This window comes from Idiotropiscis lumnitzeri, chromosome 19, assembly GCF_059441095.1.
Source record: "Idiotropiscis lumnitzeri isolate Australia: NSW breed Sydney's pygmy pipehorse chromosome 19, RoL_Ilum_1.0, whole genome shotgun sequence".
In the NCBI taxonomy this organism is placed as follows: Eukaryota; Metazoa; Chordata; class Actinopteri; order Syngnathiformes; family Syngnathidae; genus Idiotropiscis; species Idiotropiscis lumnitzeri.
In genome coordinates, this window is record NC_142409.1 from 9,600,278 (window position 1) to 9,615,222 (window position 14,945).

At 44.9% G+C, this 14,945-nt stretch overlaps 1 protein-coding gene across 3 annotated transcripts in view; it reads left to right on the forward strand.

Annotated features, from left to right (window-relative positions):
* Positions 1-14,945, forward strand: part of ptprn2 (protein tyrosine phosphatase receptor type N2) — a 90,863-nt gene that overhangs the window by 10,969 nt on the left and 64,949 nt on the right. For 2 of the 3 annotated variants that reach the window (XM_088282750.1, XM_088282752.1), the window contains exons 4-10: positions 930-1,174; positions 1,479-1,857; positions 1,982-2,266; positions 2,390-2,433; positions 2,747-3,102; positions 5,366-5,452; positions 9,820-9,899. In XM_088282750.1, the coding sequence (XP_088138876.1) occupies positions 930-1,174; positions 1,479-1,857; positions 1,982-2,266; positions 2,390-2,433; positions 2,747-3,102; positions 5,366-5,452; positions 9,820-9,899 (1,476 nt within the window). The remainder of the gene's footprint in view (positions 1-929; positions 1,175-1,478; positions 1,858-1,981; positions 2,267-2,389; positions 2,434-2,746; positions 3,103-5,365; positions 5,453-9,819; positions 9,900-14,945) is intronic. The other variant, XM_088282751.1, reaches the window with a different exon arrangement.

Genomic DNA, 14,945 nt, shown 5'->3' on the forward strand with positions numbered 1-14,945 from the left:
ACGTTTGCCGGAGATGGAAGAGATCGACGGACAGAAAGTCGGATGTGCCATATTTGGGCTACTCAGAGGTGTGATAATCAGCTGATAGGGGCAGATTGAAAGAAATGCAACCAGAAATGGCCCAAAAGCTTTCCCACAGACATTCATTGTTAATATGTTGCCTTATTTATTCTGCCTAGCAACAAGTGACCTGCCCCCGAAAAAAACTAAATCTGCCTAGCAATAAATGACCTGGCAAAAAACTGCATTTTAAAAATTCTGTTGATGTATGTTGCCCTTTGAATTTGACCTAACAGCAAACAAGTAACCTGGTTTAAAATAAATAAATACATATATATATATATATATATATATATATTCTGTCTAGCAACAAGTGACCAGGGAATAAAGAAGCAAAAAAAAAAAGAGGCAACAACATTCGCGCAATTTAATGAATTGATTAATTAATAAACAAACCTCCAAACATAGCAGTTAAGCTTAAAGCCCAAAAACGGAACCTCCGAACTTCTTGTGTGACAAAGAAGCATAATCAGTGACCATCTCTGGTATTCGCATGCTCACCTCCCTTTTGGCTCATTGAGCATGTTGGCCATGTTTGGGGTATCGTGTTTTTTCCCCCCCGCTTGGGTGGCTCCATCTGGTCCTGGGCATCCTGGCACTGTGCCCCATCTGCCTCTCTGGCGTATTCCAGCTATGTGTTGGCAATTTGCAGAGATGTTGGCACTGAGCTTGCTGTCTGGCTCTGGTGTGTGTGCGCGTGTGTACATATCTGTCGATGGCCCACTACAATGCATCACACTGAGATGTCCTGTCATACAAACTACACTTCAGACCAATGACATTGATCTATCTATTCACTTATTATTAGATTTGATTTATGAATTTATTTGAGGTTTATCATCAAAATGATTGCTTTTATCTCACTTCAGGTCTTACGTGGCAGGATGACATCACCCAGCAGGTGATCTCCCGAGAGCTCTCCAAACTGAGGAGCGGCCCCCTCGGCCGTCAGAAGGCCCCAGAGGTGCCCCTCGGGTCCTTTAGCGGGGCTGCAGGCAGGAATGCGAGACCCGCGCAGGTGGAGCTGGACAGGAACTTTCAGCGCCTCCTGAAAGGCTTGCACTTCCTGCCACAGCTGCAGCCTGGAGTCCAACAAGAGGCAGCCAACACTCAGGTCAAAAGATGTCAAATATGTATTTTGCATTTCATAGAGAGTAATGGTCAGGCGAAGAAAATGCCTGAACTCTGACTTGCAACCCAGCAAAGAAAAAAAAATTACAATTGTGTTGAATGCCACCCATTAAATTATGCTTAGTAACAAATGGCATGACAAATGATTTTTTTTTAATACTGTGTTACCTTATGAATTCTGCCTAGCAACAAGTGACGAGTCACAAACATTTGGAAGTGTCAATCAAAATTGAGCACTCTCATCAGACCTTACACCAAAAACTGTTATTGTTGCATCGTGACTGCAGAATGAAGATATCGCCTATGACGGTCCTCCGGATCGTGGTCCACCAAAGTCGGGCTGGAAGGAGACAAGCATCTACAGCCTCCAGAACGGAGCGGGCCAACCTCCCGTGACCAGGGTCTTCTCTCAGAGCGGTGACGGCAGGCACCCCAAGCTTAGCACCCCCTACAAGCCCCTCTCCAACCACCTGGAGCAGCTCTTCAGGGAAGGCGGACCATCAGGCACCAAAGGGAAGCTCCGCTACCTCGGATATGTGCGCCCGCCTCCGGATGAAGTCCGTTTGGCCTTTGGTTCCAAAGCCTCAAAACCCAATCTGGATGGAGTGTTGTTCAGGAGCGGCTCGAACCAACTGACCGCCAAGAACCCCCCCAATTTCATGAACGGTAACAACCTGCTTGACGGCTAACATTGAGATTCTTAATTGGTCAAATGAGCTAAAGGCTAAAAGCATCTTGCTAATTTTCATAGACGCGGTCGTGCTAACTTTTCGTCCCTCTTCTGTCCCAGACCATTTGATCCAAGATATGGTAAACCATTTGGGAGGACACAGCTTCAACATGGACCCGATGATGGCCAAAGACCTGGACAAGCTGGCTAAGGTGATCACCGGAGCTCTGCAAGAAACCGAGGCGAGGCAACCGAGTCCCGGGGACCAGCCAAGACAGGGAACCGGCCGCGTTACGGACGGAGATGAGGCCGTAATGACTGGCATGGAACCGAACCAAGTCTTGAGTGTGAAACCGGACAAAGGACTGGACGTCAAGCAGAAAGACCCTTTGAGATTTGGACATGGTAGGGGAGCATACAGTATGTGGCGCTAGGTAGCTAGCGGCCAACACCCCTTTTTTTTTTTTTTTCACAATTTCAGCATTTACTTGTGGGTTTTCAGACTTCTGTTTATTCACTTGTTTCCAGGCCAACAAGAAGATGACACAGCCAACAAAGACCCTGTTGACAAGGTGAATTCCAATTGCTGCTTGGTCACCAGAATTGAAAAATTAGTTTGGGGGCAGAAGGAGGCATGTCTATCCTGGGAATTTATCACATGATATTGATCGGAAGGTCATCCAGACCGCATGTGTGGTTAAATTCCTGGAATTCAAAGGCAAAAACTTAATTTTTTTCTTTAGATTTTTTTTTTTTTTTTTAGATTCTTTTTGAGAGCAAATTTCAGTAAATTAACCCTTTAACTGGGTAGTTTGTGTCACACCATAAAAGTAAAATATAGGGTGATTTGTCTTGAAAAAACCGAGCTTTGTTAATTTATTGCAGCATTCGGCCATTTTTTCCAAGCTCCTCAACTACCTCGACAAGTTTGACTCCTCTGCGGTCCAACCTGCTCCTGCTGAAAAAGCAGTAGGCCTGGAGAGCGTCCAGAGCCGGACCACGCAGTCCCAAGGTGCAGGGAAAGGCGTACCGGCACCTGCCAAGGAAGGCTCCACCTTGCGTTTGACCAGCGGCGCCGAGACGCCCGATGTGCAACAGGCGGACTCTGAGATGGCCAAGTGGATGCAAAAGCCTGCCGGGAATGACATGAAGGTGAAAACTCAGCTGGTCCACATCGGTGTGAAGGAGTTTTCCAGCAGAGGGAAGGACAGACATTTTGGATACATCATAACCGGCTCAGAGTGAGTACATAGAGGGTGGCTTTCTGAGTTTATTTTGAGTTGATGTTTGGATTTTAATCTTGATAATGTAGGACTTTTATTTTTTCAATTTTCTGACTTAAATCCCCCATATATATATATATATATAAAACCTGAACATCCTTCACTGGCCGAAATTGTTGCGCAAATTCTGGACCACAAAATCAGTGTAATGCTGTGTGCTGTATTTAATGATGATACCTTGTGTGGAGGCTCAGTAATTATTATCCACTGTGTCTTCGCACCCCCTGCGGCCCTCTTTCAAATCCCTTTATGGCGTTATCAAATGTTGTGTCACGGAGTTGTCCTTCACCTGTGTCGCGCTGTAAAGTCACCACGCTTGTGTGTGGGTGGTGATGTTCCAGGAGAAAAGTTTTATTTTTTTTATTCTCTAAAAAGGACGCGTCATCGGCCTACTGAGGAGTCGGCTCGCTGTGAGTGGATGGCAACCTGCTTATCTGACAGACAGCTGCTGACATGATGCTGCTGCTTGGGGAATCGGATGAAAGGCTGGGATGCGCTGTGGAAGTGGGGGAAGCGAATAAAGGAGACGGCGAGTAGTACCCTCTTGGGGCGGGGGTGGGGCATCAACAAGCGAGACAGTCGTGGCGCTCTCCGCTTGCCAGAATTGGCGCAGAGTGACGCAAACGTGCCTGGAATGTCTTATGCCAAACTATCCTCAATAACTCAGTGTAACACGTTCAAGGTGACGCTCTTCCACTCCATTGCTGTAGGTGGCGGTCATGCTCAAAATCAAATTTATTTTAATCACGGCTTGGCCTGTTTGGAGGGTTGCTACCCAAATTTTTCCCGATGTACATCAAATTGTGACGTGAGCATTTTCCAAGAAGATAGGCAAGAAAATCGCTCTTAACGCACCACACGACAGGACCATTGCTCAGGATCGCTTTTAGAAGTTCAACAATTGGGCCTTTGTTGACTTCGCTCGGAAGTGCAGAATCGTGCTACAATTTGTATTTTACCCTGCTTGACTCACTACGATCCAACAAAACACTCATTCTAGCTTAGAAATATCCTTGAATCCTTTCCAAGTTTGAATAACTTTCTTCTTTAAAAGCCTCGGTGAGTCGTTCCGGCTCGGTCTCAATGCGATCCCTGACTTTTTGTTGACCTTGCCGCCGCCTCTTGACGCATTCTCGGTTAAATCGACAGCAACCAAGTCGCTTTCTTGTGTGTCCTTCTCATTTATTTCTTCTTGCGCTTTTCAACACAACCCCCCCTCCCGCAAATTACCTTTTGTTTGGTCTATTTCCTCGACGATTTAGTCTTCGAGAGCGAGAGAGAGAGAGAGAGAGGGAGAGAAGATTTGGACTGAGCTGAGATGAGGCATGGTTTTATCAGACCGCCATTACACTTCACCTCCATTCCATTTGCACCTTATTATTCTCGTCTGGCGGTGAGGGGCGCGTGTTCCTGCCCGCCGCGTTTGTGTACTCTCACTCTGGGCGTGGGAGAGAGAGGATGGTGCGCAAAGAGCAAGAAAGATGAAAGGATGGAAATGGTGGGGAGGCACATCCATATGATGCAGCTATTACACCTCATGCAGGTTCCATTTGCACCTTATTGTTTGTCTCATTGCGGGAACAAAAGCAGGTGATTTAGCAAGCCCGAAGAGGCAGCTGATCCCCCCTCCCACACCCTCCCGAGACATTGTTAGTGTGATTCTAGGACAGTGGTTGTCGTCACTGTACTTAAGTACATTTTTCAGACGTCTGGACTTTGAGTATTTTTCTTTCTAATGATTCGGGCTGGAATGAGGCGATCAGCATTCGACCGCTTTGCCTTGGCAGCGTTCTACGAATGTCATTCCCTTCCCCATAGATTGACTTGTGGCAAGAATCTCCTCCTGGCAGGGAGTTTTTCCCCCGGGAAGCATTATAAAATTCAGCTTGTTGACCGTGAGCGTTTTCCCCTTGAAACCTTAGAACAACCCAAAATCAATCCGGGTAAAGCTTGCGAACACGTCGACGCATCCGGATGGATCGAGCTTTTGTTGATGAGTTCCAGTGCAGGAAATTTTACTTCGACTTAAGTAAAGGGTGTGAATATTTTCCCATCTCTGGTGTTGGAGTGCGTCCATTCCAAGCACCCTCGTCACCCCTTGCATGTACTGGCCCATTTGTGGCTATGAATCAAGCACATTTTATCAGCTGTCTTACTTTGTAAATGGGTGTCGGACCTCCAAGTGTGACGCCCAGCTGTCTTTGTGCTCGCCCACCCACAGCTCACTCACCTCCGGCCAGGCCATGGATTTGATGGAACGACTCACCCAGGAGCTGCACCTCCACGCCGCCGACATCACGCAGCTTTCGTAAGTACCCGTCCTGTTACGCACGCCCACGCTGTCACAAGTAATCACTGGAGCCATTTAGAGATGGCCCTGCCGCGACACCAAATCAGCAACGTGAATCAGTACGCTATCAATGGCCTTGCTCAGATTATAGATCATATTGAAGTTTTTGAGACCATATTTAAATATGTCCAACCTTCAAAATATTTTAGGTGTTCAACTTTCAAAACAATCAGTGGAGAATCAGCTGCTTGATCACGATACTAACAAAATCCTTCTTCCAATTTGCCACCATATTTTCCTGGAAATGTTTTAACTATCCAGTTATTTAACTTCGAGTCTTTCAAGCTACTCGCCTCTCCTGAAATTGTCTGTCGTGGAAATGTTCCCTGTCTGCCTGCGTGGGAAAAACATTGTGTCGCATTGCAAGGACTGCACTAGTCTGGCAAAACTTTGCAGTAGCGCCAGCGAACGTAGGCGTTTGTTGTTTATCTGACCTTTCAGAGTGTTTGACTTCTCCAAGCGGCCCTAATTACCTCTGGAACAGTAGTGATGTGTCTTCTATATTCAAAGCACCGCCTCTGTCTCTGTTCGCCTTGTCAAAGTAAAAGAAGAGTCAAGCCATCAAATCCTTCTCATTTCGAGTCAAAGAGTGAGTGGAGGCAGCGGCGATGTGGATGTGTGGATAGAAAGTTGTTCAGCGGGAGGCGGTTAATGTATTCACAAAGTGACCAAACTGTTCTTGAACCTGGACCGGTTTGTTCCGGTACGGCGGCTCCACTGTGCGTCTGGTGTCAGGCCATGTAGGCGGCAGACGAGTCGTGTTGGACGCAAGCAGCGTCCCGGTGGATATGTGTTAATAATAACACGTGAAACTTGGGAGTCTCATGACATTCCACCTTGTACTGTAGGTGTACACGTATGGAATACTGTGCTGTGCAAAAGTTAGTGGCTTTTCTACATGCCGTTCACCATTCACGCAATTTTCTCACATTTTGCCGCAATTAAACTGCAAATAGCAGGACAGATAAAGTAATCTCCCACCTATTTGCTATTTGTAAATTCTCTTTGGAGGCTATCCTCTGCTCTTCGTCAAAACAAATTTTGTGCTCTTTCTGTAACTCTAAGAAAGCCCAGTCTAATTAGAAATTGGTCTCAAGGAAGTACAGTTTTGGCTTTCAACACAAATCAAAGGCGGTGTCAATTTTCCAATTAAAGCAAGTCTACCTCATTGCGCACTTTTGTAACCTCAAGGACTGTAGATTTTTCTCTAATGAAACAGCCCGAAATGCTATTAGCACTCTGTATCCAGTGCACGACCGGCAAATCTCTCCTTCGTGACCTCGAAAGAAATTCCGCCAAGGAGACTCTGGATCTTTTTACGTTCAAGCTTCCAATTTATTTGTGACGAGCTGGAACTCCGGGACATGTTATCAGGCCGGCACTGATTGAGTTAATCCTGTTATTACAGCTGCCATATCACATCAACGCTAATCAAGCCTGATGCTAACGCATGTGATGAGCGCTAGCTGTATGCTGATGAGGAGCTGCTGATATGGCCAGATGTGGCAAAAGTGCTCACACCCTGTACAGAAGGAGAAGCTCTAATACTTGTGTTAAAGAAATACCAAATGTATTGATTCAACTCTTGGTCAAAAATCTAAAAAAGTATTAAAAGAAATGAGCCAGATGTATCTTTTTTCCATTTTAAAACTGTACTGTAACACGTTATAAAGCAAATATTTTTTATTAAAATTTTTTTTTTAAATCTAGTAATACAAAATTTTTTTCTAAGAAATATTTTTGGGTGGGCTTGAACAGATTAATGGCATTTCAATGGAAAGCAAATATTTGTTATATGATTGCAGTTACCTCCCTGTAATAGTGGGGGAGAAGGACTGAGCCCCTAAAAAACAGCAACAACAACAACAAAAGATCGCGGAAATCCAGCCGTCATTATTCCAACCGTTGTCTCAATAGTGTTCCTCCACTCTCTTCTACATAGTTCCTTGGCAAGATGTGAGTTTTTCAGCAAATATCGTGGATGGGTTCCCTCCCGAAATCTATGAATAATGTCCACGTTTATCTGATTGCGCTAAACATAATTTGAAATGATTGAAAATGCCATTCAGCCATTTTTATGATTTTTTTTTTTAAATAAGGAAATAGATATAGACATGTACTGATGACATAATTAAATACAACATAATATAACGAAACAGTTTTTGCCCCATTTTTTTTTTTGCTTCAATTCAATGGTGTTTGGTCTGCTCCTCTTGATGTGCACATCAAGACCACTTGGGGGCAGTATAAGGGACAGACACATTAAGTTTTACAACTGACGCCTGTGAGTGTTTTTATGTTGCCTGTCTGCACTATCTGCCAAAGCAAAAACAAAATCATCTGACAAATGACTACTCATATCTTGAAAAACTCATAAGTGGAGGCACTCATATCTCAAGGCACCACTGTACCTCGTTACTTCTCACCGCTGGATTTGACAGCTTCATATGTTTCCAGCGCAGTCTATTAAGGATGGTATATAAGCGGACGTCGTTCGATACAATAGATAAATGGAGAAAATGGCCCCCTTCGTTACCCCCCCCCCCCCCAACCCCCCCTCCAGAAACACTCTCGACTTCCTTTTGCGTAATGAAAGCCCACTGGAGTCGAAATAGTCCAGACAGAAGACGCGGTGCGACGCAAGCCCATTGTGCCGCTCGCCGTGAGGCCGCGGCAGGTGAGTGTTTGAAAACGTACCCCCGTCTGAATATGCTCAGGAGCTGGGTCAGAGCGCACCGCCACGCTTTTCCGTGCCAGCTCTTTTTCTGAAGCCCCTCGATAAGGAGTCGGCAGGAGAGATGCTGAGATGTGACAAGCAGGCGAGCCGGACATTTTGATGAAGGGGCTGGAGTTTTAAGATAGTCAAGCCTGTGGTGATCATTTTTTTTCTCCTCGAGAGATGATTGGCTGAGAGGGGGCTATGAGCCTCTATTGAGATGACGTAAGGGTTTTACCCAGCTGAGGCACTAGGGGGAGTGCAACACACACAATTCCACCAGTCTGCACACACACACACACACACACACACCCACACACCGACACTAATCACATCCCACCAGCAGAGCTAATATGAAGTCCATGCTTACACATCCGATAACACAGGAGAAAGTGTGAAGTCCTCTAGATAGCTTATCATCCTTGACTGCAATCCCCGCCACCCACCGTCCCATTCAACTGTGCTTGTGTTTCCCCCTTTACTTCATTTAAATTGGACGGCAAAGACACCCGTTCAATTTGAGATGCTCGGAGATCTGCGGCCAAAGGGAACGAAGACTGTGGAAATATTGACATTTACAAGAGCAAACAGAACCCAGGTGAAGCATTAGACAAGGGCATTTTTTTTCCCCCTTGTGCACTCTGCGTGCATGTGCGCGTGTGAGGGATTGGTGTTCACAAGTCATTGCATGGCTGGGTCCATCTGTCCGCAAGTATTGGCTCATATTTTGCTCGTAGGCCCGGGAGCGTGCAGGTGACTGATGGTGGAGTGAGTTTTTGTCGCAGAACTCCAGTCGGTATCTGTGATGCACTTTGGCAGGAAATACGGTGGTGCCTTGAGATAAGAATGACCCAACTTTCGAGTGTTTCAAGATGCGAGTCATCAGTTGGGTGGATTTTTAAAAAAAAATTTTTGGGGTTGTACATAGATGCTAATCGTTGCCTAGGGCGTTTCCCGTCATATGTTAGCAATACCATTAGATGAGAGGAATGAACGGAAAAAAAAAATTCAATTCCACGTCGTTATGCTATCAGTGTGTCTCACACAAATAAAGTTGAATTGTATTGGTAATAAATTGTGACATCAAAGAGGACTTTTTTCTTATTAAAGACACTTTACTAACATTTTTGTCGTTTTCCAGACATTTTAGCTCATTTCAATTGGGAAGATATGTTTTTGACCAAGACTGTAGTTTCATTTGGCATTTTAACATGTTCACAAATGTAATGCACAACCACCAGATACCCTTCTTGTTTTTTTTTTTTTTTTTGCTATTTTCCCTGTGCACCGCAGGGAGTTGTTCCACTCCGAGAGCACGGTTGTTATCCTTAACTTGACGGCCAAGCTCAGGGACCTTTAAACATTTATTCTGCTCCAGGGAGAGACAAGTCCGCTGCTGACTCTTGACCGGACAGCGGCGAGTAAGTGCAAAGAGTGTATATACATAGGCAGGTTCCTGAGGGTTAAATGGAGCCAAGTCACTTTGCTATTTGTAGCGTCACAAGAAAGCTCAACTTGAGATGCTGTTTTCCCCACAGAAACACATTTTGTTGATATTCCTCAAAGTCGAAACTAAAATTTAAGCGACGTTTTGTCTGTCTTGCCTCAGTGTTCTTGGCCCGGCGTTGACTTTCCGGGTCGGGTCCAACCCTTCCAATGTGACCACAGCAGATCTGGTGCAAGTTGCAGGTAAGAGAGCTGCCTCTTTTTTAATCACTTACCACAGCACATTCATCATCTCATTTTTTTTCCCCGCGCCGTCAAATCGACGCTTGAGCAAATGAGAACACAGATTAGTCTCGTCTGATACGACCGCTTCTCATGCTTGTATAAGCTGTAACCCTGATCGTCGGAGATTATTAACACCACGGTGACAGATGACCATCCATTACAGAGAAGTCACATCCACTCTCCACACATTGGCCGCTTCAAGAACACATTATTAAGGATATAGGTTGCTACACTGCAAAAACTCAGATCAAGTCGCACTGGACCACTGAGAACTAGAGTGGGCTAACACCATTTTGAAGTTTAAAGTACAGAAATGAATAAAGAAAAGCATAACTTTCATATTCTGGTCTAAATCAAGGTTTCCTTAAAATTTTGACATGCAAACCCAGGCAGTTTTTTTTTTTTTACATTTTTGCATTGGTGCCAGTGCATCTGCATTTTTTTATATTAGTTATTTCAAATGTTATATATCATGGATGGGCGAGTCGCGATGCCAGGTATCATATCGGGCCAAAATAGACTTTTGGACAAGATTACAGAATCTAGTCACACTGCACCCTCACCGTCACCCTTTTGTTTGCAGTGTTTGTTTGTTTAACAAAGGGATTAAATGGGAAATCCTGTGTGCTGCAGGAAGTATGTCACTGTTGCCTCGGGATGGGCGTCGCCGGCTATTTTTTTTTTCTTGCTATGTGACTACATTTTCGAAAATGAGGCGCTGTAAAAATTCTGTATCCCCCGCTTGGTCATTGGTTTTCTGTCTCTTGTGCTTGTTTAAGAATGAAGTCGATGGCTGGTTTGAGTTTAAATGCTAGTGATCAGAGCAGGCGTGGGCAAACTACGGCCCGGGGGCCACATGCGGCCCGTTAAACGTTTAAATCCGGCCCGCCGAAAAATGTGTCATTTTACAAAGGCGAAGTAAATGCAGGAGTCCTCCTCCTCCAGTTATTTTTTTGGGTACAACTCATTTCAAATAATGTGCCGTGAGCTTTCCAAAGTACAACCTAGCGAGCCATTGTGAAAGCGCCTTTAGTCACATTTGCCATTTTCCTCAAATTCTTCCTTTCTCTAGCCCTTTACACCTCCCTCTCCAGTTTGACGGACTTTGATGAGATGGCGTGTAGCAAGCGCTAATGAAAGGCGTGAGCAAGGCTGAAATGTCAGCCCAAATGTTAAGTCAACACGATCGTCCGCCTGACCCATGTTGATGAATTATGAATCTCGGCCCACCTGAATAGCAATCGGTAACCATTCAAACTCACTCCCCGCTTCTAATTGGTCGCCGTTATTCACAACGGATGCGAAGCCTCGACAAGGATGAAATATTAAACGGCAACATTTGTGACCCAGCTGACCTTTAAGATGAGACCATCACAGAGCTTCATTTCCTGTCTACCTTACCGCCTCACTACCTTACTGTGAAATAGAGTGGACCTACCACCCTCCCAACTCTTTATATTCGCACTGATGCGAAGTGAATACGCAGTTCAAATCCCGTTCTCTTGCATCAGCGCTGCGAATATCTCCCCGACGATGAGTCGAACGCAACATGGCGACTTCATGTTTTTTTTTTAAGTGGGTACCAGGTTGTGGAGCAACAGCATGCTTAAAAGGGAATCTGAAAATCAAACTGACGCCCACATGCAGCGGCCACCTGGGTAATCCCGGCTGACCTTTGCCTTATGTGTGACTGTGCATAAATGACGTGGCCTCCTAATGAACTCATCAAAACCCCACGCTGCATTCTGGCCTCAACCTGCTGCTGGGAGCTCGCGCAGCATGCGTTATTGCAGTCATGGAGCAGCAAATGGAGTCTTCTTTCCAGCTTCACAAGCACTGTGATCAGTCTGGTATCAGAAGGGTAAACCGTGCGTTATTGTGTTTCTTCTCTGACATAAATCCAAGATGAACTGTACAGGTGGTTGGGAGACTTTAAATTTGATGATAGTTTGCGTGATTTCAACTTTTTAGAGCAGAATTTTCCCCCAAAAACTTGAATTACTCCAAATTTTACTCCGGGTAAAATGGTGTTTCTTTGTCATTGAGCTTAATGCACATTTGTGTCCATAGTGCTGTCATTTTTTTTTTTTATGAATCCCAAATGTAAACAAACTTGGTGCAGTTCTGTTTGGGTTAGGCATCACACGACCCGGTATTGAATGTGAATAAATTCTGTTAGTGAGAGGAGATATAAGAAGGAGGAGCTGCATTAACCAGGACTTGGCCGCCGACAAATTATATATCTTGAGATGCATTAAGGAAGTGAACTAAACTAGAATTCTTGTTGAATTTTAAAACAAACAAAAAGCTTGGACTTTAGTCCGATACCTTAATGCTAATGCTAAAACATATCAGAAAATGCATATGTAACCCTTAAAGGAACTGAAATTTGAAGAGACGCATTTAGACACGCTGTGCACAGTCATATAGTCTTTATCCTCTACAAGGAGCTGAAAGAATCTCACTTTAGCCCATGGAGCCATGTCAACAAAATATGTAGTGGTTGAATTGAATGTGCAGTTGGTTTCAGACCATATAGGCCTAGAGTATCAGCGCCACGCTTCTTTTCTTTCTACTCGACCAGTTTTCTGCAGTTTTGCGTGGGTGTATGTCCCGACACAGAAACGCATTGTACGAGGGCAAACCTCCACTGGCGCTACCTTGACTGTACCCGGCATTGTGTGATAGAGGTTAATATGGTTGCGCCGCATACTGCTGTCCATCTATCTGCCCATCACTTTCCATTTGATGTGCTCAATGCCCCATTGAAAAGACGAGACAAAGAGACTTGGTTGAAAGGCACGGACAGTATTGAGGAGATTTGATAACTCATTGAAAAGCATCTTTTGGGCAGCAGGTTCTTAGCGGCAGCGTTGGTGAAAGGCCTGCTGGGAGGTCTGACTGTATTAGTGGAGGTAGAGTCTCTTGTGTTCTGCTCAACTGGAAAACCACAGGACAAAGACACGCGTTGCCTAATCCCTGCTCGGCTGCAAAACAAAAGGGAAAGCTGCCGCTTTATCGAAATTACAAGGAGTTGTGTGTGTCCGTGTGTGTGTGTGTTTTGTTTGCGTGAGATTTTTATTTTTGTGCAGCTGTGTTCATACTGTGCCATGAAAACCAGTTATTTCACCAGCCTACTGTTCAACTCTTGGACTCCTTGCTCAGTCTCACTACGCTGCCTCCTTTTTATGAAATTCTAGATTTGACTTTGCTTCCTGCACATGCTGGAAATCAACTCAAAATTAGTTATGTTGAAGATTTTTGATTGCAAAATCCTCTTTCTTGCTTTTTACTCCTACAGAATACAATTTTCTTATGTCTCAATGTATTGTGTTTTTGAATATATTTGTATTATTGTCTACTATAAATGCTATGAAATCATGCCTAGGGAATATTTAAATAGGGGTTTTCTAGATAAAAAAAAAATCACTTATTGCAGGGGTGCTCTGGAACATAAACCCTGCAATGGAGAGGGGACAGACTTCATTGAACACAATTACTACTTTCCTATGACTTGCCCATCTTAAATCATTAGCTGATTTCGAGGATAGGTTTGTCAAAATAAGTGAATTTGGGAATAATGAACCTCCTATTGGCACGGGTCTGCTGTATCAACGACACGGTCTCATTGGGTGGAAGGCATGATCTTCTCTCATTGGTCAGTTGATTTTCTACCACGTGTTGCCTTTTAGGAACACGTCTTTCTGCCTGTTTGAATAATAAGCTCAGTCTCACGGATCTCCTTTCTGTCATCACTGAAGTGTGAGGAAGCAACACGGGGGAGGATATTGTCCGCGTGGATGTCTCTGCCTGCCTCCCTGGGCTGACAGACGTGTGTCAGGGTCTCTTGCTCGCTTGCTCCAGATGGCCCAGCCACTTGCTCTTAGGGTCCCCTGGCTCCCAGCCTTCATTGACCGGGGGCCGGGGTTCTCACGGCCTGGGGGCCTGTAGACTCATTGCTGCGGCCTGGCCTCTGGGGGCCTTTGTGGCCTCTGAAGGGCTCAGGGGTCATCCGGGCGTGACAGCCCAGACAAAAGGATCTTCCTCGCCCAGCTCCCACTGACTTAACTCGCTGTCTCCTTCAGAAATTGCCGCAGCCTGGTGTTTGGCCTGAACATCCTTGGTCTTGGCTTGTGTCTTCAAGTGATAAGATAATACAATACAACTTTATTGGTAAAGCACATTTCACAGATGGGAGTGGTGAAACATTATATAGGGACCACAAATAGCGAAAATCAGTTTATTATTGCTTATCAATGCCATCAGTTGGCAGCAAAGCACTTGATTCTATTAGACAAAGCTATGGTCTGACTAAATGAAGCGCCTACCCTCACTTCAACAAATGTTCTTGGCCCTGCGATACCACAAGAAATCACCAAAACATTATTTTTGTTGAAGTCAAGAATTGCGCCTGAGCACAACGATAGCGGATCCGTCAGTTTTCCAAAAAATGAGATTCACAGGAAAAACATTTTTATGAATACTCAATGCTCGATCTTAGTGGTGCAACACTGTAAAAGATTCAATGGCCAAGACGGGTTTAATTGCACAGTGAAGGCCTGTTTTAAGTTAGATTGTCGGTTCTACTGCTCTGATCTGCTCGGGAATACGCACATGCACACTGGCAGGCCGGTTTTGATGTGAAAACGCAGCGGCCACATTAATGGCGGCCGCCGTTTGAGTACTCATCCTCTTCCAGCTGAGCATATTAGCATTGATCTCCCACGCAGACAGAGTTGACCTTCACTGTGGTGAACACTTGTCAAAATGCCAATGATAATTACCTGCTCTCTCTAAGGCGAAAACAGCACAGTGTTTCGTCTGTGGAGCATTTCAAGCCGCCCGTGTTGGGACCGCTTGTTGTGGCCCATCTGAGCTGCTGGCGTTCCATTTTGCCACTGTAATATTTTACTGCTCTGAACCAATAAAACCCCCAGAGGATGAACAAAAAAAAGCTAGTGAGAATTATATTTTCTCGCCTACATTTTTGTAGTCGTCCGTGAC